General features: G+C 43.9%; 2 protein-coding genes across 5 annotated transcripts in view; one reads left to right on the top strand and one right to left on the bottom strand.

Moving 5' to 3' along the window:
• Positions 1-12,040, top strand: part of REEP1 (receptor accessory protein 1) — a 117,981-nt gene extending 105,941 nt beyond the window's left edge. For both annotated transcript variants that reach the window (XM_011964197.1, XM_011964206.1), the window contains exon 7: positions 8,941-12,040. In XM_011964197.1, coding sequence (XP_011819587.1) covers positions 8,941-8,951 — 11 coding nt within the window. In that variant the 3' untranslated portion in view covers positions 8,952-12,040. The remainder of the gene's footprint in view (positions 1-8,940) is intronic.
• A 202-nt stretch (positions 12,041-12,242) lies between these two features.
• MRPL35 (mitochondrial ribosomal protein L35) overlaps positions 12,243-22,499 on the bottom strand; it is a 19,739-nt gene continuing 9,482 nt past the window's right edge. Inside the window, exons 2-5 of one of the 3 annotated variants that reach the window (XM_011964225.1) lie at positions 20,478-20,667; positions 19,566-19,710; positions 16,262-16,395; positions 12,243-12,404 (exon numbers count right to left, since the gene is read on the bottom strand). In XM_011964225.1, the coding sequence (XP_011819615.1) occupies positions 12,383-12,404; positions 16,262-16,395; positions 19,566-19,710; positions 20,478-20,667 (491 nt within the window). In that variant the 3' untranslated portion in view covers positions 12,243-12,382. Of the gene's footprint in view, positions 12,405-13,621; positions 16,396-19,565; positions 19,711-20,477; positions 20,668-22,499 lie in introns of those variants that run through there. The other 2 variants (XM_011964235.1, XM_011964217.1) reach the window with 2 other exon arrangements.

Raw genomic sequence — 22,499 nt, 5'->3', positions numbered from 1 at the left:
TGATGGTGATGGTGGTGGTGGTGGTGGTGATGGTGGTGGTGGTGGTGGTGGTGATAGCCTGGAGCAGCCAGGAGACCCCCGGGAGAGTGGAGGTCTCCCAGTTCTGGACAGGGACTCCTGCTGCTGCCTTCCCAGTGTGTGAGTGAGAGTGATGGCTTGTTGGAGCCACGGCCACCTGGTGGTTGCTGTGACCTGCTTCTCCAGTTGCCTAACCTTAACTAGATACATTAGGGACTAGTGAGGGTGCTGGACTAATCCAGCGCCCCTTTCATGCTGCCTGGCTCCCCATGGAGAAGCTGCCTTAGGCTCAGAAGGCAACAGGGGCCATGCCTGGCCTGCAGCCTGCTGGCTACTGTCAGGGGAGGAAGGAAGGCACGCAAGGTGCCTAATATAGCTTTTGCTCCAGCCCTGGTGCCGCGAAGACATGACATGCCCCTCCCACATCGGCAGTGAGCAAGACAGGAAACTGCATTATGTGACGTGTCCTGTTTTCCCTGCATTGCTTTATTTTTAAGGCTCTCAGTGCTCAGCTTTTTAAGTCCTTTATAGAAGAGTTGTGGATTAGGCCAGGCACGGTGGCTCACGCCAGTAATCCCAGCCCTTTGGGAGGCCGAGGCAGGTGGATCACCTGAAGTTGGGAGTTTGAGACAAGCCTGACCAAAATGGAGAAACCCTGTCTCTACTTAAAAATATAAAATTAGCAAGCCGAGGTGGTGCATGCCTGTAATCCCAGCTACTCGAGAGGTTGAGGCAGGACAATCGCTTGAACCCTGGAGGCCGAGGTTGCGGTGAGCTGATAGGGCACCATTGCACTCCAGCCTGGGCAACAAGAGGGAAACTCCATTAAAAAAAAAAAAGCTGGGGATTTTGGAGGCTGTAAGGCCAAACTGAGCTGACAGACGAGTCTGAGCAGGGCTGCAGGTGGAGACAAGTGTCCTGGCCCAGCTCTGACTCTAACCCTGTGTCCCTGTGGGGCCTCCTGGTCCAAGTTGGAAATGAAGGGGCTGCGTTCAGCTGTTTCTAGCACTGGGCACTAGACGCTGGCCTGGTGGACACACTAGTTCATGGGAAATGACCCTGTGGTGCCAGTGGCTCCAGGCAACTGCAGGGATTTCTGTCTTTTCACACTGTAGTTTTGAGTCTGCAAATTCTGTGAGCAATTCCAAAAGCCTCTAATTCTGGGAGACTGGCACTTGGTCGGGGAGAGTGGCTGTCCTCTCCTCCATTCTTCCCCTGGCACTGCTCTGCGCTGCTCTCAGAAGCCCTTTCCTGCCATGACACTTGGTGGTTTCATGATCAGACAGAGCGTTTCCAGTGCATTTCAATAGAGCTGTGGTTAATTGTAGGAACTGAATAGTTCTGGAAGGCTGCACATGCATAAGAGTGTGTCCAGGATTCAGTGTCCAAGTTCTGGTTCCTCATCCCCGAGCAAGTTGGGAGCTGCTGGGATGGGGGTTGCTGGACAGTGGGAAGCAGGTGAGGCCTGGTGGCGGCCTCAAGACCTGGAAGCCGTTGCCCCAGCCCTTCCTTTCTTTGGCCTTTGCCTCTCCAAGGGCCTCTTAATACCTGTGTCCTGGCTCTCAGGTCTGCATGCGAGGAACCCTTTGATGACTGGCCTACACCATTCCCTCTGAGACCTTGAGAAAACCCCTGCACTCTGCAGGCCTCGGTCTCCCCCTCCATTAGGTGTCCCTTGGTCCTCCCAACTCTTGACAGTCTACTGGGTTGTGCAGTGGTGGCAGATGGTGTTGGGGGAGGTCTGTCTTGCACCTGGGGCTATAGGCTGACTCTCAAGCAGTAAGAGGATTTCACAGGTGTCGGGGACACTTTTCTCCTGGTCCCCTGAAGTGTCACAGGGGGCGCTCACTTAGACCAAAGCCTGGGAAGATTCAAATTACTTCTGGGGCCATGCAGAGCCCCAGGATCCCTTAGCAGACAGGAACATTTTCTAGGAGCTGTAAATTCAGGTCTTAATTCATGATGGGGGTAGGGGAAAGGAGGCCTTTCAGAGGCTGCTAAGTGCCTTTTAGGGCAGTGACAGAGCTTGGAGGCCCCAGAGGGCAGCAGCCTCTATTCTAAGCTGCACATCTCAGATGCCAGAACATTCTCTTCCCATCTTTGCTGTGTTCCTGCCCCATTTGTCAACTGATTCCCTATTGTTTTCTGCATGTCTTTGTCTCTCTTTTTCTGTGTGTCTATTATTATCTCTCTCTCTCCTTTTTTCTCTGCCTACCTCTATGTAATATAGAGCTGAACTCTGGATTACTGCCTGTGTGGTTAGTCATAGAGGTGTCCCTCCCCGCTTTTTAAAATCAAGCATGTAGGACATAATTTTTAAAAGCCGTCATCCTTTTTGTCCTCTGAGAGAGAGAGAGAATTGCATTTTGAGTGTGGCCTCTGGGCAGTGTCCTGATTACAGCAGGAGGAGTTGCCTGAGGTTTAGAGCATGGGAAGTGAGTGAGCATGTGTGTGTTTACATGTGTGCATGTGAGTGTGTGTGGATGGTCATGTGTGCATGGTGCACACATGTGTGAGTGTCAGTGCCACAGACCCTTCTCTAATGGAATGTTCTTTTCTCTCTCCTCGGTGCTGTTGGGGACGTGGATGTAAGTGTTCCAGACAGGCGTGCTCTTCTGCAGACATTTGCTGCCTTCCATTAATGCTCCCGCTAATGTGTGCTGTGTGGGATGTTTTTGCTAACCTAGGGGAGGTTCTACTGCAGTGCAGGGGTGGGGCGGCCCTAGGCCCAGTGCAGGCTACATAGGCCTTTAAAAGGCTGAGAGGCTCTGCCGGTTTCTCCCTCCCTGCCTTCCCCACAGAGAGAAGAGGTGGAGCCTGCAGCCTTGGCTGCTGTAACCCTGCTGACACGTTTGCTAATACAGAAACATCAGCCAAGGCCACACACCCATTCCCCTGCTGTGGAAGACAGCAGAGACCCTGCCCTTTCCTAGAAGCAACCCAGCTTTGGGCATCATAGTGGCAGCTCTGCAGGCTCAAGGCTGTGGCCACCATCACCTGAGGTTTGCAAGTTGTTATGGCCATGAACTTGGGTGGGAGACCCTCCTCCCATACACGTTGTCTCTGGGAGCCAATTAGAGTCCTAAGATATGGATAGCAATACTCTTTCAGGCCTGTTGCCAGGGGTAAGGACCTGTTGGGTCACCAATCTTTAGATCTTCAGGGACAAGAACACGGAGGAGGCAGAGCATGGGATTTTCTACCCAGCTACTCACTCTCATGCTCCTCCTGGTGCCTTTCTTTTGGGACTGTGTTCTGTGGGGTTCATTTCTCCATGTATATTCCTTCCTGATATAAAAAGGAGTTAGGTCTACTTATGGAAATATATCTAAAGTAGCAAATCAAAGTAAGAAAATTGAAGCATGGGGAAAAGGGAGTGGGCAAGTAAGATGGAATCAGTGGGGAGAAGAACATTTTAAATGCATGCCATCAAGGTGTAGACTGTTGAGACACCTGGCTTCCTTGAAACCACTGCAAAGAGGGAAATACAATTAGTTAAGAGATTCATGTCCACTGTGCAACAGCCAGCCAGAGGCGTGGAAGCTTGTCTTATTTAGAATGTTTATTGTCACTGGTTCTGAGAGGAAGGCAAATATTATAAACAACACTCTTAGCAGAAATGCTCAGCGGACACAGTGACTAGGAGAGGTCTTCTCTTTTTAGGAGGTTCTCTCTGTAGCTTCTTCCTGAGGCTACTTCTGGCTCCCTTACTACCCACACTGACCTTTTTTGCTCCCAGCCTCTGCTGAGCTGAGCACTCGTTTCTAATCCTGCTTGGATATCTGGGCTGTCCTTGAACCATCACTCCTACTGGGCTGGAGGATCATTTCTTTTCTACCCTGCAATCCTTGCAGTGGAGGACATGCACAAAGCCTGAGATTATAGTGATGATAGTGATTTTGGTAATGTGTGAGTTCATTGCTCAGCCTCAGTGAATCCAGACTGGATGACTGGCCTGGGTTGTTAGATGCCTGAGGATCTCACGGTGACTTTGGGCCACCTTCTGACACCCACAGCCATCAGTACAGGGAAAGCCCTGGACCTGGATGTGGAGGTTACAGCATATGCAGAGGCACAGACTCGAAATGGTACCTACCCCACTTCCACATCATGGAGTTTGCTGCTGGGGTGGAGCTGGCCAGGCTGCTTCTGCAGTTTTTGCCTTGGTCTGAGGGCTTTCGGTCTTCTTTCCCTCCTGCCAGGCAGGAGGTATTTGTGTCCAGAAGGAATTTCCTGGTTTGGTTAATGGGAGTGTCAAGCTTTGACTTGGGATGAGAGCCGAGCTCTACTGAGATGACTTCAGGATTCTACTTATTTTAGTTGATGAGTGGCCACTGTGTGCCCAGCCCTGGGTCAGGTGCTTAGAGGGACTGAGGGAGGATCAGCCATGGCCCCCCAACCTCAGGATGCCTTCTGTTGGCTAAGGCAATGAGACTGACATGAGGACCAGGGCACCCAACACAAGCTGTGTGGCACAGCCTCCAAGCACTGTCGGGTCGCAGAGTGGGGAGGCCAGGGAGGGTCAGAGTATTCAGCGAGGGCTCCCTGGAGTCACTGGTCTTTGTGCTCAACAGGATGCAGCTGATTAGGATAGAGGAAGGGAGCAGAAGACAAACTAAACCCAGAGTAAATAAGCTGAGGGAAGTGCAGAGTAGAAATAAAAAATAATAACAATAATAAAAAAATCAAAGGAACATCAATGATCTCAGGACTTTACTTACTAAGGCCCAGCCTGAAGCAATCACACCCCAGCCTAAAATTCAGCTTTCGGTGCTGTGCTGCCTCCTGCTGGCTGTTGGGGAGCACAGCAGTAGTAGCTGGTAAAGCTGCCCAAGATGAGGGTTCAGTTGTCTGTTTTACTCCACACCTGGTAGTGGAATAGTCTAGCAAGTCCACTGTTGATGGAGAGAGAGCACATTTGGTGGCCGAATATGTTCTTAGGAGCAGGGTGTCCCAGGAAGAGCTCTGGTTTCTATTTGGAGGCCTCATGGTGATTGGACCAGATGGCTTGAGATCTCCTTAGTTCTGCATTCTGTGATTCTAGGTAAAAACAGTAGATGAAGCATAGAAAGCTGTGTGTGTATGATATCAGATAGCTGGGTAGGGGCAGAAGATATTTGACATCTCAGCTAGCTAAGAACCGCCTAGCCAGATGACATGGAGTATGTATTAGCATTTAACATTTAAGAAATACTGTGGGTTCAATGAGATGAATTAATTCTGAAGCTTTTCCTACAGATGTATTCAAGGCAGACTAAACCAGGAATCTTGCTTTTTTTTTTTTTTTTGTCAGAGGCTTCTGTCAGATTCTCCTTCCTTAGGTTTCCCTGCTTCTCTAGGACTGGGCTTTTGGGAAAAAAAAAAAAAAAAAAAACTATATAGCTTTGTTTAAGGTTATCCCTTAAGGCCTCCTGGCATTTTACATCCTGTCTCTTACAGAATGCTTGGAGTTTAATATGCAAGTATAATATACACTGTCAACATGGCTTGTGTGTATAACATAGAAACTGCTTCCCCACCACACACCACATCACTGCTGCCATCTTCTCTAGAGGAGATTCTTTCCCTGAGCATTCACCTGGTGTGGGATCACAGGACTGAGCTGCTGGGATTGATCTGTCTCAGTTAAGGCCGCTTCTTTCTTCACTCAGGGAAGTAGTGCCGCCTTGGTAGCTTTTCAGTAGATTCTGAATCTGTGGTTGTTTCTGTGCACAGTGCCTGGAGATTCATACAACTTCACTTTCACAATCACAGACCCCCTACAAGGAGGCCCCCAAAACATCAGTGCTTCCTCAGACGCAGGGGCCTCAGCTGTCCTCACAGGCCTGGCTTGCTGTGCTGTGTGCCTAACCTTGCCCTTCCCTGCTCCCTGCACTGATGCCTCCTTGCTATACTTTGTCTCCTCTGTGTAGATTGTAAATGGACATTAAGTGGTTGAGGGAGATGTGAATGAGGGTGGTGTGAAGGCATGGGAGCCCCACCAGGTCCAAAACCCATTGGCGTTTTCTGACGAGGAGGAGGAAGACCTGCTGGATTTCATGTACAAGTATAAAGCACCTCGAAGGACGGAATTGCCCGTGGAGGTACACGGTGTCTGGGGCTGTGGGTTGGAGTGTGTTTTCCAAAGGCTGTGTGCCCTGGAGATTGGGGGTCCTGGGAGCAGCATCTCTTAGGGCACCAACATCTCCTCAATACCTGGGGTGGAAAGATCTCCTTCCATCAGACAAGCAGAACCAGCCACTGGATAGCATGCAACTACTTGCCAAGGAGAGGAAATCCTATTAATTTCATTTAGAAATAGGAGTGTGAGCTGGGTGCAGTGGCTCACGCCTGTAATCCCAGCACTTTGGGAGGCTGAGGCAGGTGGATCACCTGAGGTCAGGAGTTCGAGACCAGCCGGGCCAACATGGCAAAACCCCTTATCTACTGAAAATACAAAAATTAGCTGGGCATAGTGGCGTCCACCTATAATCCCGTCTACTTGGTAAGCTGAGGCAGGAGAATCGCTTGAACCCGGGAGGTGGAGGTTGCAGTGGGACTGGGCTGCTGCACTCCAGCCTGGATGACACAGCGAGACTCCTTTTCAAAAAAAAAAAGAAAGTAATAGGAGAGTGGTAAAGTACCTAGGTCTTTATTGTTTTGTTTTGTTTTTTTCCAGGTATTAACTATTACTACTCTAAGTTGACATACAAGTGAAAAGCAACCTAAATGAGTGTTTTGAGGGAAGAAAACTCAGAATGTGTTATTTGAAAAGTTTTCATAAGTAAGAACAAGGCTTGTTCATCACTGTATCTCCAAGAGACAGCATAGTGCCTGGTACAAAGTAGCTATTCATGAAATGTTACTGAAGGGGTACAGCCCTTTAGAGTTACCAGAACCAATACCCTTGACATACATGCTATTGTCAGTTGTAGGATGTGGATGGAGTTCTGGCAGCAGGAGGGCTGAGCCTGGAGCCTCTTGGGCCTTGCTCTGTGACGTGGGTAGGGAGTCACCAGTTACAAGCGCAGGTGCAGGGACCCCAGTCTTTCTCTCTGCTTCCTAAGGTCTCCTCTCTTATTCCCCATCTGCTGAGTATCATGGCCTGAGAGGCCATCTGAAGCAAACAGGAAGTCTCTGTACAGACCCTTGTGAGACTTACATGGGGAGATGCCTTGAAATATTCCCTTCCACAGACACTGAGCAGCCTAGCATTCTTATTCGTTAGGACTGTAATTATGACCACCTCTATGTGCAGTTAATCAGGTTCCTTTCCAAGGTGAGGCACACATGCATCCCTTTTAAAGTTAGAGGGTTTGGGAAAGGATGTTCTGGGCTTGGACACTGCTGGAGGAGTCCGGCCTGGGCAATCTGGCCTGGGGAGCCTCCTGATGGGGAGAGGAGCCCAGCCTAAAGAATTCTAGGGCCCAAGGGTTTGTGCTGTTTTGCTTTTGTTTATTAAAGCTGCACAAAATGCTTTACTGTTTACTGTTCACCAGCCTGCCAAGAGGCAGATTACTGTAAAGGTGGGTTCCGTTGTTTCTGTTTTCATTCTCTGTCCAGAGGTGGCTGGTAAGCATCTCGTAGTGGTAAGGCTGTAGCATGAGGATTCTATGAGAGGGCCTGAGTCTTGTTCTCTAGCTTTCACTCCCTCCCTTCTACGTGCCTGCCCAGCACTGAGCCACTCACCAGGAAATGGTAGTGAATGTGCCATAGGCACATTCCTGCCCTCAGGAAGTCCCCAGTCTGGTGGGGAGTGAGCAGGGCCCCCACACAACCCCTTCTCACTGGGTGCAAAGTCCTCTGCTGTGGGACATGTACAAAACATGATGAGAGAACACAGGAGGTGACAATGCCTGGTTGTGTGTGGCTAGGCAGTGGCAAGAGGGGCGCCAGGAAACCTTTGCAGAAGTGACCTTTGAGCTGGGTCCTCAGGAGGCCTAGAAATATGCAAGACAGAGGAGGGAGGGAAGGGCTTCCAGTCAGAAGGAAGACAGGTGTGAATGGGCACAGTGTAGAGCAAGTTCTATGTGTATACAGAGAGGTGGACAGATACGGGGGCTGAGGGTAGGTTGGGGCCAGTTGTGCGAACCCCTTCAAGTGCTGTGCCAGAAAAAGTCCCCTTCACTTTCATTGAAATAGGAACTCCTCCTGTGATCTGTGTATCCTATGGAAGGAGGGGTCCCTTGAGAGTCATCTGTGGGAGACATGAGGTGGAGCCCTTTATATAAGTTGAGCATCCCTAATTGAAAAATCTGAAATTCTTTGCGGACATGATGCACAAAGGTCATGCTCAAAGGAAGTGCTCTTAGGAGCATTCTGAATCTCAGATTTTCAGATTGCAGTGCTCAATTGGAATGTATATGCAGATATTCCAAAATCTGAAAGAAAAATCTGAAATCCAAAACACTTCTGACCCTAAGCATTTCCGGATAAGGGATATTCAACCTGAACTCCAACCTGGTGTTTGCCTTTGTGGTGTGGTGTGCTGTACATTAAGAGGTTTCACATCCAGAAAGAGGACTGGAAATTTGGTGATGAAAATTTGAGGCAAGTGCCAAAAAACATTAGGCTGGTTCCCAAAGGAAATAACAAAAGCAAAGGAAGCGATGGGGAGATGTCTCCTCCTGCTGAATCATTTAAGATCATTTTGCTCCTCAGGCGGAAACAACAAAGATGTGTCATTCTGCACAACCGTTCCCTTGGGAGATCGAGGAGCCTAATTTAAGAGGGAGGCATCAGCCTCTCAAAGGGTCAGCTTCATGGGATATGTGGGATGGGACTCTGATGATTGCTTCCTGTTGTGGAGATTCAGGGAGACCCCAGTCCTAGCCAGCATTGGCCAAAGGAGCTGGAAGTCTCAACACAATGCCTTCCAGGTGCTGACCTCAAGATTCCACATTCACACCAAACTGAGGGACACCTTTCTGTTTTCTCTACCAGGCACCGCCTAGAATCCTTCGATCTCGCTTCAGGAAGAAAAGTACCTCATCCTCAGCCACCGAAACCACGTGAGTGAGATGAGCCAACAGCACCGGATCCACAGAATGTTTCTTCTCTGCCTTAAAGAGCTATTCACTAATAACACAGAAATCCGCAAGCTGGGTGTGCTTTGAGTGTGCAGCCTCACAAACATGGCCTTTTCTCTCTCCCCTTCCACTTTTAAGGATTTCTTTTTTTCCCCCTTTATTTTGCTGGGGAGAGGCTAAAGGGAAAGGTAGTAGGGGTGGGGGTGGTGACCTTTAAGTCTTCTGAGGTTGGTAATTTTCCACAATTGGATTCTCATTATAGACAGCAGTGTGTTAATTAGAAAGATAAGAGAATCACCCCTATGCCGCTGAGATGTACATTTGTAATTTATCTGTTGCATACTTAGTTTTTAGTCCTGTAAATGCAAACAAAGCATTTTTTAAAACTTTCTTTGTTCTTGATACTAATACTTTGAACTATGATGTACATATTTATGGCTTTTGGCTTTTAATATAATGGACTTGCAAGGGCTGCCAGAGGTTCTGACATGTAAGAAAACTGCAAAAACAAATATAGAAAAATATTTTGATTCTAGAGAACATCTCAGATGTGCTTATAAAGCTTCCAAATACAACTCCAGTAAGACATCCCTTTCCCTGCAGGAATGTGGTCTATATTCTTTAGATAGTTGTTTAGTCAAAAGACCAGACAAGTTACAAACTAAGAGAAACAATATTTCACAACACAGTAAAGTGTGATGAGAGGTCAGGGGAACACCCTAGGATAAGAGAAAAGTCACAGGAAGCTCATCTCCTCCCTGGATTCTGGATTAGGAGCTTCTGAATCTTTTCCAGGGATAGGCAGGTAGCTCACCCTTGGCGCAATTTCTTGAGGATGGGAACGGGTAGAGCTGTTGGAAGGAGTAATTCTGTGCTTGACAAAGGACAATTTCTCCTTCATCGTGACCAGTGCTGCTGATTTCCCCAGACAGAGGAGCTTACACTCTGAGCACCTTGTTTTAGTGAACTCTAGCGAAACTTGTTTAGCTTAGCAAAAACAAACACACAAAAAACTGAGAACTGTGCTGTTTCAGATACACCATAACAAACATCTGAAACACATGTGTAACCATCAAATGGTGGGCTCTAGAATGGTTTCCGAGCTTGAGATCTTTATGGGTCACACTTGCTGGTCAGACCCAGGAGCACCTGTGGCTCACACCTTCTGTTCCCCTCCTGGCCTGTGCAGAATAGAAACAGCAGACTCACACTCAGTGGGCACTACAGGCCTTATCAGACGTTTTATACAAGACTGGATTGCTTAGTAGGGGAATAAGGCACTCTCTGAGGGGGCTTTCCACTTAGATTGAGAATTTTATTTGAAAAGAATCTGGTTTAAATAGCACTGTAGTCCGAGGTAGCTGCTCTCCCTGCTGAGAGCTGAGCCGAAATGTAAGAATAATATATTTGTGCTTCGAGTTGGTGTTTTCTTTCAGTGTAATGCATGCAGTGGTCACAACCCAGTTACTCATAATATTTGGATTGTATTTGTTCGTGGATATGCCCAGAAGACTAGATAATTAGTGTTATATACCACATAGAACTGTCAATCAACTATAAACAGGCCCAATTAAAAACTGTTCCATTACTACGCAAACACATATTAGAGGCCTTTGCTGATGATACATTAGCTGGACCTTCGCCACCCCAGAAAGGGTTTAATTTGAAGCTGATTGTTGCCAGATATGCATATTGGAATCCCATCTACCCATAGTTCCTCTGAAGGTGATTTTGTAATTTGCAAAAGAGTATAGGAAAATATACCTAAAAGCAAATTTGTGGCTGAGAGGATAAAAAGAGGCTGTTTGCTCATTTTCTGTGCCCCACACTCACCGATACCTAAATCTGTTAAGGAAGACCGAAAATGTTTTCTTTGTGCTCAATGAGTAGTTCCAGACGGAAGAATAATACACTCTTTAAAATATATTTACCTGTTAGTTGGAAGTACCCAGAATTATCAGAAACAAGAGCAGGAAAAAAAAAAAAAGCTTACACAGCTTCTTAGCAATTTTTTTTTTTGCCATAACAATAAATTGCCTTTAGCAGCAGTTTAAAATCCTATTGTGAACAAGCTATATTTTCACCATTTTACAATGGAAAGTTGTGACAAGTACAGGTTATCAAGTTTGCACTTAACTATGCCAAAAAAAGTTTGAAGCGCTCTATTCTCAGACATGCTATATTACTTCTCATTCAAGATTGAAAAATATGAAGGTATCCAAACTGCTGTCTTAATGTAAATGTAACTATTTTTCCTTCAAGTGTTGACTAGGGAGTCGGTTTCTCTCTTAAAGACACTCACTGTACAACTGAGAGCAGCTGTCATATTTCTGGCAAAATGTGTTTACGTATCTGACAAGCTGTACATTTGTGTATGAACTGACATAAAATGTGAAAGCCTGTAAGTGTACATGTAGTGGTGTGGTGTTCTGTCTAGAGGATACAACTGAATGTTTTTAATTTGCTGACTTACAGACACAGGCTGTTTACAAAATGCTAGCTGGAAAGTCTGTAATGTTCACGTCATAACTTTTAGTTAATTGCCATTGAGCACCTGTTCTGAGGAGGTGAGATGTGGACTTGTGCTTATGAACTGGAGAGTTTACTCACAATCCCTCCTGGCTTTGTGTGAATAGCTTGCTCACTTTGCTGGCCTTTGAAATGTGTTCTCTATGATAAGCTGTCCATGTGTTTGTGATAAGAGTGCTTGTCAACCATGACCATCTTTGAGCCTTCCTAGTCTTCCACCTGGCACAGTATTTGAAATGGCAAAGGATGTGCTTCATCCTCTAACAGTGTACACTCCCAGAGCTGATATTCTGGATTGTGACTGTGCACATTTCCTCTAGTTCATTTCTGTACTCCCTATAGAACGATCTGTAATAAAATAGTATACTGGACTGTGCATCAAAGGGATGTAAAATTACAGTATTCCAAAGGTTGAAGTTCTGCTGTTTTGTTATAATGCCTGATACACATCTTGAATAAAGTCTTAACATTTTTCTTTTAAAAAACATCTTTGTAATGTTGGGCTTAAAAGGAAAAAGGAAATACTTTTTTTCAAATATGGGAGGTAGCAAGGATTAGAAGCTGAGTGCTCAGCCATGGACTGGCCTGGTGACTTGGCCCCATGCCTGCTGCATAGGATGTTGAGAGGGTAAGAAAATCAGATGATATAAGTGTTTTGAAAACCAGTTCATCACACAACTGCAAACCTGAAAGTATCACTTTTATTTTACATTTAAAAAAATCATCAGCAGAAACTAGGTAGTCGTGAAAATAGAATAGTCCACTGGTAGAGTTTCAATTGTGCAAACAGACCTTTGGTCCATCATTTTTCTTCTCTGAACATTTCTTCATCTACAAATGGGGGAGTGCCTGTGCAGGTGACAACAGGGTGGTGAAGGGCCACTGTGGGTGGAAGGGATGCCCTAAAACCTGCTGCAGCCCTTACCTTTCACATCTGAACAGGCAGACTCAAACTTCATTGGGTGGCCACAAAGACTTGGAAGCTCAAAATTTGAAACATCAAAATACAGACCCAATTTCTTTGCATTTTTAGTCCTATAATTCTAGGTTTGACAAAACCACTGTAAAATAAAGCAGCAGTAAGCAAAGAAGCAGATTCAGAGGACTAAAAGCAGGAAGAGATGGGAAAAAAAGCCTGGAAATCCATTCATTTGTTTATTTACTGAGCCTGGGCCAATGTTGACAGAACTAGGATTATCCAGGTTAAGAGTTGGCATAGGACAGAAAAGCAAAGTAATAAAATTTGACCATCCTGCAAGAATCGAGGCCACATGTTTTGCTACAATTAAGGACGGAAAGAGCTTGACAAAAGATGTGGGAGGCAATGCAAAATGCTCAGACTTCACAGAGGAAATCTGTCGCCGAGTAAAAGATTTAGATTAATGCTTCTACAACTGGTATTTGCATCAGTCACTCTAAATGGACACCACATAAACCTCTATTTAGAATACCTACGTATGTATGCATTGGTTTGCTTGTTTCTTGACAGTACATTTTTAGATCTGGCCTTTTCTTAATGAAATCTGTGCAAAAGATGCAGGTGGATGTCCCTAGGTCTGTTTTCAAAGAACTTTTTCCAAGTGCTTGTTTTATTTATTAAGTGTCTACCTGGTAAACGTTTTTTTTGTAAACTCTGAGTGGACTGTATCATTTGCTATTCTAAACCATTTTACACTTAAGTTAAAATAGTTTATCTTCAGCTGTAAATATCAGGATACAGAATTAATAAGAGAAAATGTCTAACTTTTTAAGAAAAACCTTATTTTCTTTGGTTGTTGAAAAACATAATGGAAATAAAACAGGATATTGATGTAATAGCACAAAATGACACTCTTATAAAACTAAACAGGCACGAGAGAAATTTCCTGGGAAAGTTCACATCAAAAAGAGTGAATGTGGTATATTTCTAAATGATATGGAAAATAGAGACAGATTTGTCCTTTACAGAAATTACTGATTATGAATAAAAACTTCAGATCCGAGAAATATATAATGAGAGATATAATTTTTGTTAATGACAAAGGTAATATATTGGATACAAAAACAAACACAAAAAGCCAAATTGGTACAGTGTTATGAAGAAGTGTTTATTTAGTATTTATAGTACCAGATTACAGTCACTTGTTGATTTATATATGAATTTTCTTATGTTGTTAGAAGACTCAGGGAAATACACAGGATCCCAAGGAGTGAGACTGAGATTCTGGGTCTTACTAGCTGTACTTTGGGTAATTTATTTAACCCTCTCTCAGCTTCAGTTTCCTCAAATATAAATTAGGGCTTAACTAATCATTATGTCCTTTGTAAGACTGGAAATATGGATTAGCAGTTAGATAGATATGTATGTACCTAGTTTTGTAGATACGCTGGGACATAGTAGGTGTTCAATAAATTATACATACACCCAAATAAACAAACTATGCATATGTTATAAATTATACATATAATCGAACATCATTTAGGTAAGCTTTTTAATGAAAGACATTCATTGTCTTTCATTTATTGTCAGATTATAAAATCAGTGTTGATGATAAGCCCTCCTACCCAAAAAACAAAAATCGTACGTATGAAATTCCCTTTCCCCTAAGTTATGTGCCTGTCAGCCGTCCCACTTCAGACCATCTTTGGATGCTGAGGCTCTGGTTGCCAGTCCTTATCTCTATCCTCCTGTCCCTGGTCTAGAGGAGAAACGAAGGTGCTCTGAGGCCCCTGTAACAGAGACCCTTGTCATCTATATTTGCGTTAAAGAAGTCATGGAGGCTGTGCAAAAGTCTCCTTCTCCCCAACTTCTGCAGACACCATTTCCATCCCACTACCCAGAGGTACATCAAAGGGCAGGAGCCAGGCAGGTGACAAAGATGTGGAAGCCTTCTAAGTGGTTGGCTTTGCCGTCTCAGAAGTGCGAAGAAATGAAAATCCATCAAAACAGAATGCCATTCCATGTTTCAGGCTTTTACCTTACCTCAAATCAAATGTCTGTTCTTTATTTATTGCTCCCATAAACAGACACGCACTTGGACTTCTGGTTGTAGAATATTCTATTGTTATCCTTTCTCCTTTTAATAAACACACACTACTTTCAAGGAATCCCCCTAATAATCCTGGCCTGACATGCTGCAGAACTTCAATTTCATAATTTTACTAACAGAGGAATTTCATCTTATCACCAACTACTACATTAAAGTTTCTGAAACAGTAATTCATACATAATTCTATTTAATAATGGTTTTCAAAGTACTTTGCTGTTTGAAAATGTTTCCCACGTGATTCTGATGGGAGAGTTGGGAACCACTGCCCTAGACTGTAACCACTCAATTGAAGAGATGCTTCCCTGCCCACTTCAAGTAAACAATGCTTAACTCTTTCATCATTTCTAAAACAACTGAGATTACTTTCTCCCCTTAGTTTCTACAATGATTGTTGAAAATTTGTGGGAAAAGTTTATCCTTACAAATGAAAACATGAAATCTGAAATGGATAAACTAACTTTTAAGAAATACATATCCTTACCTGAGAAGCTGAGGCAGGAGGACCACCTGAGCCCAGGAGTGCAAGGCTTCAATGAGCTATGATTGCACCACTGCACTCCAGCCGGGGCAACAGAGCAAAACTCCTGTCTCCAAAAAAAAAAAATACCTATCTTTCAAAACTTGCATAAAAGGCCCTTGTCTTCACTTGTACAGCCTCTTCTGTTTCATGAATGAGCATGCTGAAGGGCTCCTCTCCTCTCTATGAAAAAGTGTTGTTAAAATAAATGACAAGTGTTATGAACACAATGAACCTGGTGTGTTAGACGTTAAGTGTGCTGCCACCCCATGTGAACCTCCAAGTGAAATTGCTCACATAACTCTTTTTTTGCTGCATGCAAACTTGCTAATACAAAGCGGGCTAGGGTGGGCTCCCGACTTAAGAACAGCCAATCCCTGCTCTAGACAATGACCCAACCAGACCTAGTATAAAAAGGTAGTCTGGCCCAGTTAAATTTCCTTGGCAACTGGACACTAGAGACGGGAGCTGAAGGTCACGACGTAGAAAAGAACCTCAAAGATGCAAGTTAAAGTTATTCCAAAGGAACAGAAACTGTAAGTATGCAAAAGCTGTGTAGAGAAGTTGGTGAACACAAAGAGAATGGAGTTAACAATGTAAAAAGAAGCAAGTCACATGCGTGGCAGAGCCTAAGCCTAAACATCCACCTGCCCCTGCTGAGGAGCACCACCCAATTTCTGCTCTTCCTGAGACTGGGGGGTGATTTCTGGGTGGGAGATGGGGTTGGTAAGGTGGTTCCTGAATTCCCAGGCACATATCCTTAACATAATGTCATACTGTTTGAGCTAACTTGTGGCTTTTGAGTCTTCTTATGTTTGTCCCACTTGAGATTCCTTGCAACTAAAGGAGCCTAACTGAAACAACTAGTTAAGCCAATACCATTTGTTAAAAATAATGCACCATTCTAAATTTCTGTTTCTCTAACCAAATCTGGCAAAGTCTGATCCATTAAGTTTTACACTTTTATAAGTTTAATGTTGTCACTGTATGTTTACATATTCATTGGTACAATTTACATCAAGTTTTGTACTTATCCATTTTTGCAAAGATATCATGTACACAAAAATACATATCCAATAACTGAGAAACAAGTGAAACTTCTAATCTATACTTTCAGGTTTGTTCGATCATGATACTTCTGATAAGGATCATCGACATACCAGTTTCGCCTCTTCCAGAAGGACGTCGTCATCTTATCTAAGAGTTTACTCTGGGTTTTATTGCAGAACACAAATTCCCTCAATCGCTTTTTTCTTGCAGGTGTCTTTTTCCATAATTTTTTCTTATAGCCAGCCTGTCAGATATTACAAAGAAATGTAAAACATCATATTATGTATGAAACAACAGGTATCTTCACAACTCAAGGTTTATAGACCCAATAAGAACAAAAACCACACTTCCACAGGGCCTGGAATATTTCTTGGAAAGATGTGATTCTTTATTGGGGGGGGGCGGGATGGAGAAAGCATGTGTAGTTTGAAAAGAAATAGTAATAAATAATATTTTAGAAAAAAATGTTACTTAAACTCACAGAAAATAAAACTAAATGTGTGTGGCTGGGAAAGTACAAGATAATGACATAGAATTATAATCACTAACTTAATAGGTATGATCTTACTATCTCTTCAGCAATCTTTAACAACGTACTATTATTCTTATTTTACATCTTTAAAAAAAGAAACCATTGATTAGAGAAGTAGCAGACAGAGGTCTAAGGGCTAATAAGAGTTCTTTTTTTGTTTTGTTTTGAGAAACTCCCAGGCTGGAGTGCAGTGGCGTGATCACAGTCACTGCAGCCTCTACCTCCTGGGTTCAAGTGATCCTCCTGCCTCAGCCTCTCATATAGCTGGGACCACAAGTGTACACCACCATACCCAGCTAATTTTTAAAATTTTTGTAGAGATGAGGTCTCACCATCTTGCCCAGGCTAATAAGAGTTCTTAACCACTGTCTTTCCTAATGTAGAGGAGGATGCAGTGCTGGCTAGGTAACAACATTAATATTTCTTAAGCTGAGTATTACAAGAGCTGAGAAGCACAGTTCTCAAATATATTGCTTCATTTATTCTTTTCACACACAAGGGACCAATTTTTATAGGAAGTACTTTTCTAAGGAATTATGAATATGGTAAGACTATTATTAGGAGTGGTGAAGGAATGGTTAACCCACATATTTAACCCAGAACTTTCATATACACCCATACAGGTATTATTAATTTTGAATAATTAATTTTTAAAGACAGGAAAGGAAAATTAGATTGAATATAAAAACTATAATCATAGCCTGTTTAAAGTAGAAGGGATCTTAGGTGCCATCCAGCTTAACATCTGGCTAAAACCACACAGTGAGCCCTTGGGTCCTTTCAAGCCAAGGGTTCTTTATGGCACAATACCAACTGAACAAAACCATGGCTCTTTGCTGAGAATGTGCCTTGGGTTTCTGACATGTCTTAGTATCATCACTGTGACCATCAACTTCTATAAGGACAGTGATGAAATTAGGAAAGGTTATTTAATAGTTCTGGTTTTAAAATGCTAGAAGTTAAATTTTTGCTACTCACTGTTTACAATTTTAAATGCAAACATTCAAAGCCAAATCTCCACATCTGTGTAATAATTTTATAGTTTGTAGGCCAAACTGGGTTACTATGGATCTCTGATGTACAAACACTTAATTTGCTGCCCTGCCCATTACCACCAGTATGCTTTAAAGATTATTCACAGAATGGAACCACTATGAAAATGCTTGAATTTTTTTACACAGTCTGTAGATTCAAAAATGGAAGGAGGGAATAAATAAATATCAAGGACTGCTGGATGAAACCGTGTCACGGAAGATACTTTGTTTTACACGTTAGTATGAATTCATCTACCCAGATTTTTTGTTTTTCTCTGAAAATTAGATTTTGAAGAGGCAGGGCATTCTATACTGGGTATACTTTCGGGAGCCCTGAACTACTGAAGCTAGGTATTATGATCGGAGAGTATGATCGGGTTCTTTACAGTAACATGAGGGCTCCAGAGCCCAGTGAGAGGGACATGGAAAGGAAGGCAAGGAAACCCACCCATTTCATTCTACCTAGGGCTGGAAGAGGACCTGGAAATAATTGGTATAAAAACAAAGTGGGGGCTAGGTGCCACAGCTCATGCCTGTAATCCCAGCACTTTGGGAGGCTGAGGCACGTGGATTACTTAAGGTCAGGAGTTCAAGACCAGCCTGGCCAATATGGTGAAAACCTGTCTCTACTAAACATACAAAAATTAGCCTGGCATGGTGGTGTATGCCTGTAATCCCAGCTACTCGGAAGGCTGAGGCAGGAGAATGGCTTGAGCCCGTGAGGCACACGTCACAGTGAGCCAAGATTGTGCCACTGCACTCCAGCCTGGGCAACAGAGTGACACTGTCTCAAAAAAAAAGAAAAAACACACACACACACACACACAAGGGAAGAAATGTTTCCAGTGGTCTCAAATTCACAAAACTCAGAAATTAGACCTTTAGTTTAGCTGCTTATGGATTATATGAGCTTCTGCTGACTGGTGTAGGAAACTACCCACCAGTGTTTCAACAGAGATAAGAGCTGAGAGTTCCAATCAACCCATTTATCTACAAATTTAGGACTGTTTATAAAACGGGAGAATCCTTTCAACCTTTCAAACATCAAGAAAGTTCTACCAACTATTTTATTTTTACAGGGAACCAAATTTTGATTTTTAAAGATTTAATTTCCAAGTAATAAAAGTGAATTACGATTTGGGCAGTTACTATATCTCAAAAATGGTTTTGCAAAACTGGTTGGTCTTTGGCTGCTTGCTTTCTTCTTTTTTGAGATGAAGTCTCACTCTGTCACCTAGGCTGGAGCGCAGGGGCGTGATCTTGGCTCACTGCAACCTCCGCCTTCCAGGTTTGAGCGATTCTCCTGCCTCAGTCTCCCAAGCAGCTGGGATTACAGGCACCTGCCACAACGCCTGGCTAATTTTTCTATTTTTAGTAGAGATGGGGTTTCACCATTTTGGCCAGGCTGGTCTTGAACTCCTGACCTCAAGTGCCTTGGCCTCCCAAAGTGCTGGGATTACAGGCGTGAGCTACATACAGTGCCTGGCTGAATTCTGTTTCATTTTAATCTGCTCACACTCCTTTTTTGTTTGAGATGGAGTCTAGCTCTGTCACCCAGGCTGGAATGCAGTGGTTCGATCTTGACTCACAACCTCCACCTCCTGGGTTCAAGCAATTCTCTGCCTCAGCCTCCTGAGTAGCTGGGATTACACGTGCCTGCCACCACGCCTGACTAATTTTTGTATTTTTAGTAGAGACGGGGTTTCACCATGTTGGCCAGGCTGGTCTTGAACTCCTGACCTCGTGATCCACCTGCCTCGGCCTCCCAAAGTGCTGGGATTATAGATGTAAGCCACCACGCCCGGCCTCACACTCCTTTTTCAATTTAGTAACAGTGTGAAGACCCACCTTTCTCCTCACCCATAGGCCACAATGAAGTCGAAGAAACCTATAGATGACAGCTTTCACAGTCTTTCTCTTGCCTTTTCTTGTACTGAAGTATGTTAGAGATCTGACTGGTAGCTTCAGGACACTTGGAAGCACGGGGGCCAATCTAAAAATATATTAAAAAATTTTTAGTATATAATCAGACTGATTAAAGGATTAAAATTCATATCTATACTGAGAAATGACTGCGCCAATGGGATGGAACTAACTTTTCATACACAATATTACTTCCAATGACCCGTGATATTAAGCATAAATTAGAATAGCAACCATCACCAACTCGCAAGTCTTCTAAAACCTACCCCCTCAATTCCTGTAAAATAATTCATTCTATTATCATCGCTTGATTTCTTATCCATCTTCCCACCAGATTGCAAACTCCTTGAGGACTTCAATTTGTTTACCTTTGTGTCCTTTTTGCCAACTACAGTGCTAGGCACCCAGGTGTGTTTAACTGGATGTTTGCTGACTGAATGACCAACACACGCACCCCATCCTTACAAACTGAGCATCTTGTGCACCCTCTACTTTGGATGACAGCTTCCATGCAGGAAAGCACACATACAATATCAGAAGCATGCTGTATTTGGCATTTTCCTGCCGCAGGCGCCTAGATACATGGATGTCAGTCAGAGTCTCCCACTCAATCAAGCAGAAGTCTACATAATTAACTGCAGGTAGGCAAAGAATACCACCTACTTCTAGGATACCTTTGCAGGCATGAATATCTTGGAAAGTTTGTCTAAGCATCATGTTTATTGAAATATACTCTACCAGTCAGGCACAGTGGCTCACGCCTGTAATCCCAGAACTTTCCAGCTACTCAGGAGGCTGAGGCAGGAGAATATATACCCACAAAGAAATATACTCTACCTATTAAGGATCTCTGAAGTATGCCCACATGTCAGGTTCCTCTCAGATGTGGTAAGTCTGGGAGTGGAGGAAACAACTGGTGTCTGAATATGACTAAAGCGTCCAGTGGACAATGCAGAAATAAGAGAGGCATTCTTGACACAGTTGCGATAGGTTGAAGATGCCAAAATATTCAGGGGCCGTAGGATTCCTGTAAAGATAGGAGTGTATATACTTAATATAATACTCCAAAGTATGCATCCAGATATTAAAAATTAAGAGATGTATCAATGCCACCAAGTATTGAACACAATTAACGTGTCCTGAGCATCAGACTCATCAGTGAAGCTTTTACCACTTTACTAAGGTATAACCATAAAATAATTACCGATTTTATGTATACAATTCAACAATTTTTGGAAAATTTAGAGAGCTGCACAATCATCGTCACAATCCAGTCAGATGTTTGCTAGCTCTATGTCCAGTACTAGGAAAAAAAGATGTGTGTAACATTTATTCCCACCTCCCAGATCTTACACTCTGGTGAGACAGAACTCCCATACACAGTACAATGGCAGGCCAGGGATGCACTCAACAAGAGTGGCGAGAGAAAGATTCTCGAAGGAAACAGAAGAGGCACTTGAGTTCTCTAGAAAGTGAAAGTGCTCTAGAAAGTGAACAGGCCCTGTAGTCCCAGCTACTGGGAGGCTGAGGCAGGAGAATGGCGTGAACCCAGGAGTCGGAGGTTGCAGTGAGCCAAGATCGCGCCACTGCACTCCAGCCTGGGCGACAGAGACTCTGTCTCAAAAAAAAAAAAAAAAAGAAAGTGAACAGACCCTTAGAAGAGGAGGAACACATTTCAGGCAGGACGAACTTATGCAAAGGCATGGGGACTTTTACAAATACAGGTGACCCTTGAACAGCATGGGTTTTAACTGCACAGAGCCACTTACACACAGATTTTCTTCAAAAAAAGTTATACCTAGTGTGCCTGCCTTTCCAGTCTCCCCTTCTACCTCCTCCACCTCTTCTTTCTCTGCAATCGTTTTTTTTTTTTGCGCAGAGACAGCAAAACCAACTCCTCCTCAGCCTACTCAATGTAAAGATGATGAAGACCTTTACGATGATCCACTTTCACTTAATGAACAGTACCCTATTTCTCTTTCTTATGACTTTCTTTTCTCTAGCTTGTTTCATTGTAAGAATACAGTATATAATACATATAACATGAAGGATATATGTTTTTAAAATTCTTTTTTTGACGCAGGGTCTTACTCTGTGGCCCAGGCTGGAGTGCAGTGGCACAATCATAGCTCACTGCAGCCTTGACCTCCTGGGCTCAATTCATCCTCCCACCTCAGCCTCCCAAGTAGCTGGGACTACAGCACGTGCCACCATGCCTATTTTTGTAGAGACAGAATTTTGCCATGTTGCCCAGTCCAATCTTGAACACCTAGGCTCAAATGATCCACCTGCCTCAGCCTCCCAAAGTGTTAGGATTACAGGTGTGAGCCACCGTGCCCGGCCTCAGAATGTTAATCAATGGTTTATGTTATTGGTAAGGCTTCCGGCCAACAGTAGGCTATTAGTAATTAAGTTTTGGAGGAGCCAAAAGCTATACTCGATTTTCAACTGCTTGGGGGTTGACACCCTACCTGCTGTGTTGTTCCAGGGTCAACTGTACATGTATGGGTTGAGGACCAGACCTGCCTCAGAGGCTGAGACTGCTCGCCTGACTATCAGAGACGCCTTGGGAGAAGTAGTGGGCAGTGGGGTGGAACAGGTCAGAAGGCAGATTTCAGACAGCCTAGATGTGTGGTGTGGATGAAGTCCTCTTATCAGTCCTTCCAACTATGGCCAGACTAATAGTTCATGGCTGCAAATCAGAATCATTCGTGGAGCTCTGACTCCACCCATAAATTCTGACTGAAGTCTAGTGTGGGACTCAAAATTGTGCATTAAACAAGTTCCACAGGATGATGAAAATGTCCTCAGAACTTAAAGTATAAAAAAAAAAATGCGGGCCGGGCGCGGTGGCTCAAG

The sequence above is a fragment of the Colobus angolensis genome, unplaced genomic scaffold (genome assembly GCF_000951035.1).
Source record: "Colobus angolensis palliatus isolate OR3802 unplaced genomic scaffold, Cang.pa_1.0 Scaffold118, whole genome shotgun sequence".
In the NCBI taxonomy this organism is placed as follows: domain Eukaryota; kingdom Metazoa; phylum Chordata; class Mammalia; order Primates; family Cercopithecidae; genus Colobus; species Colobus angolensis.
The sequence above is the reverse complement of the archived record's forward strand: the minus strand, read 5'-3'. Positions and strand labels throughout refer to the sequence as shown.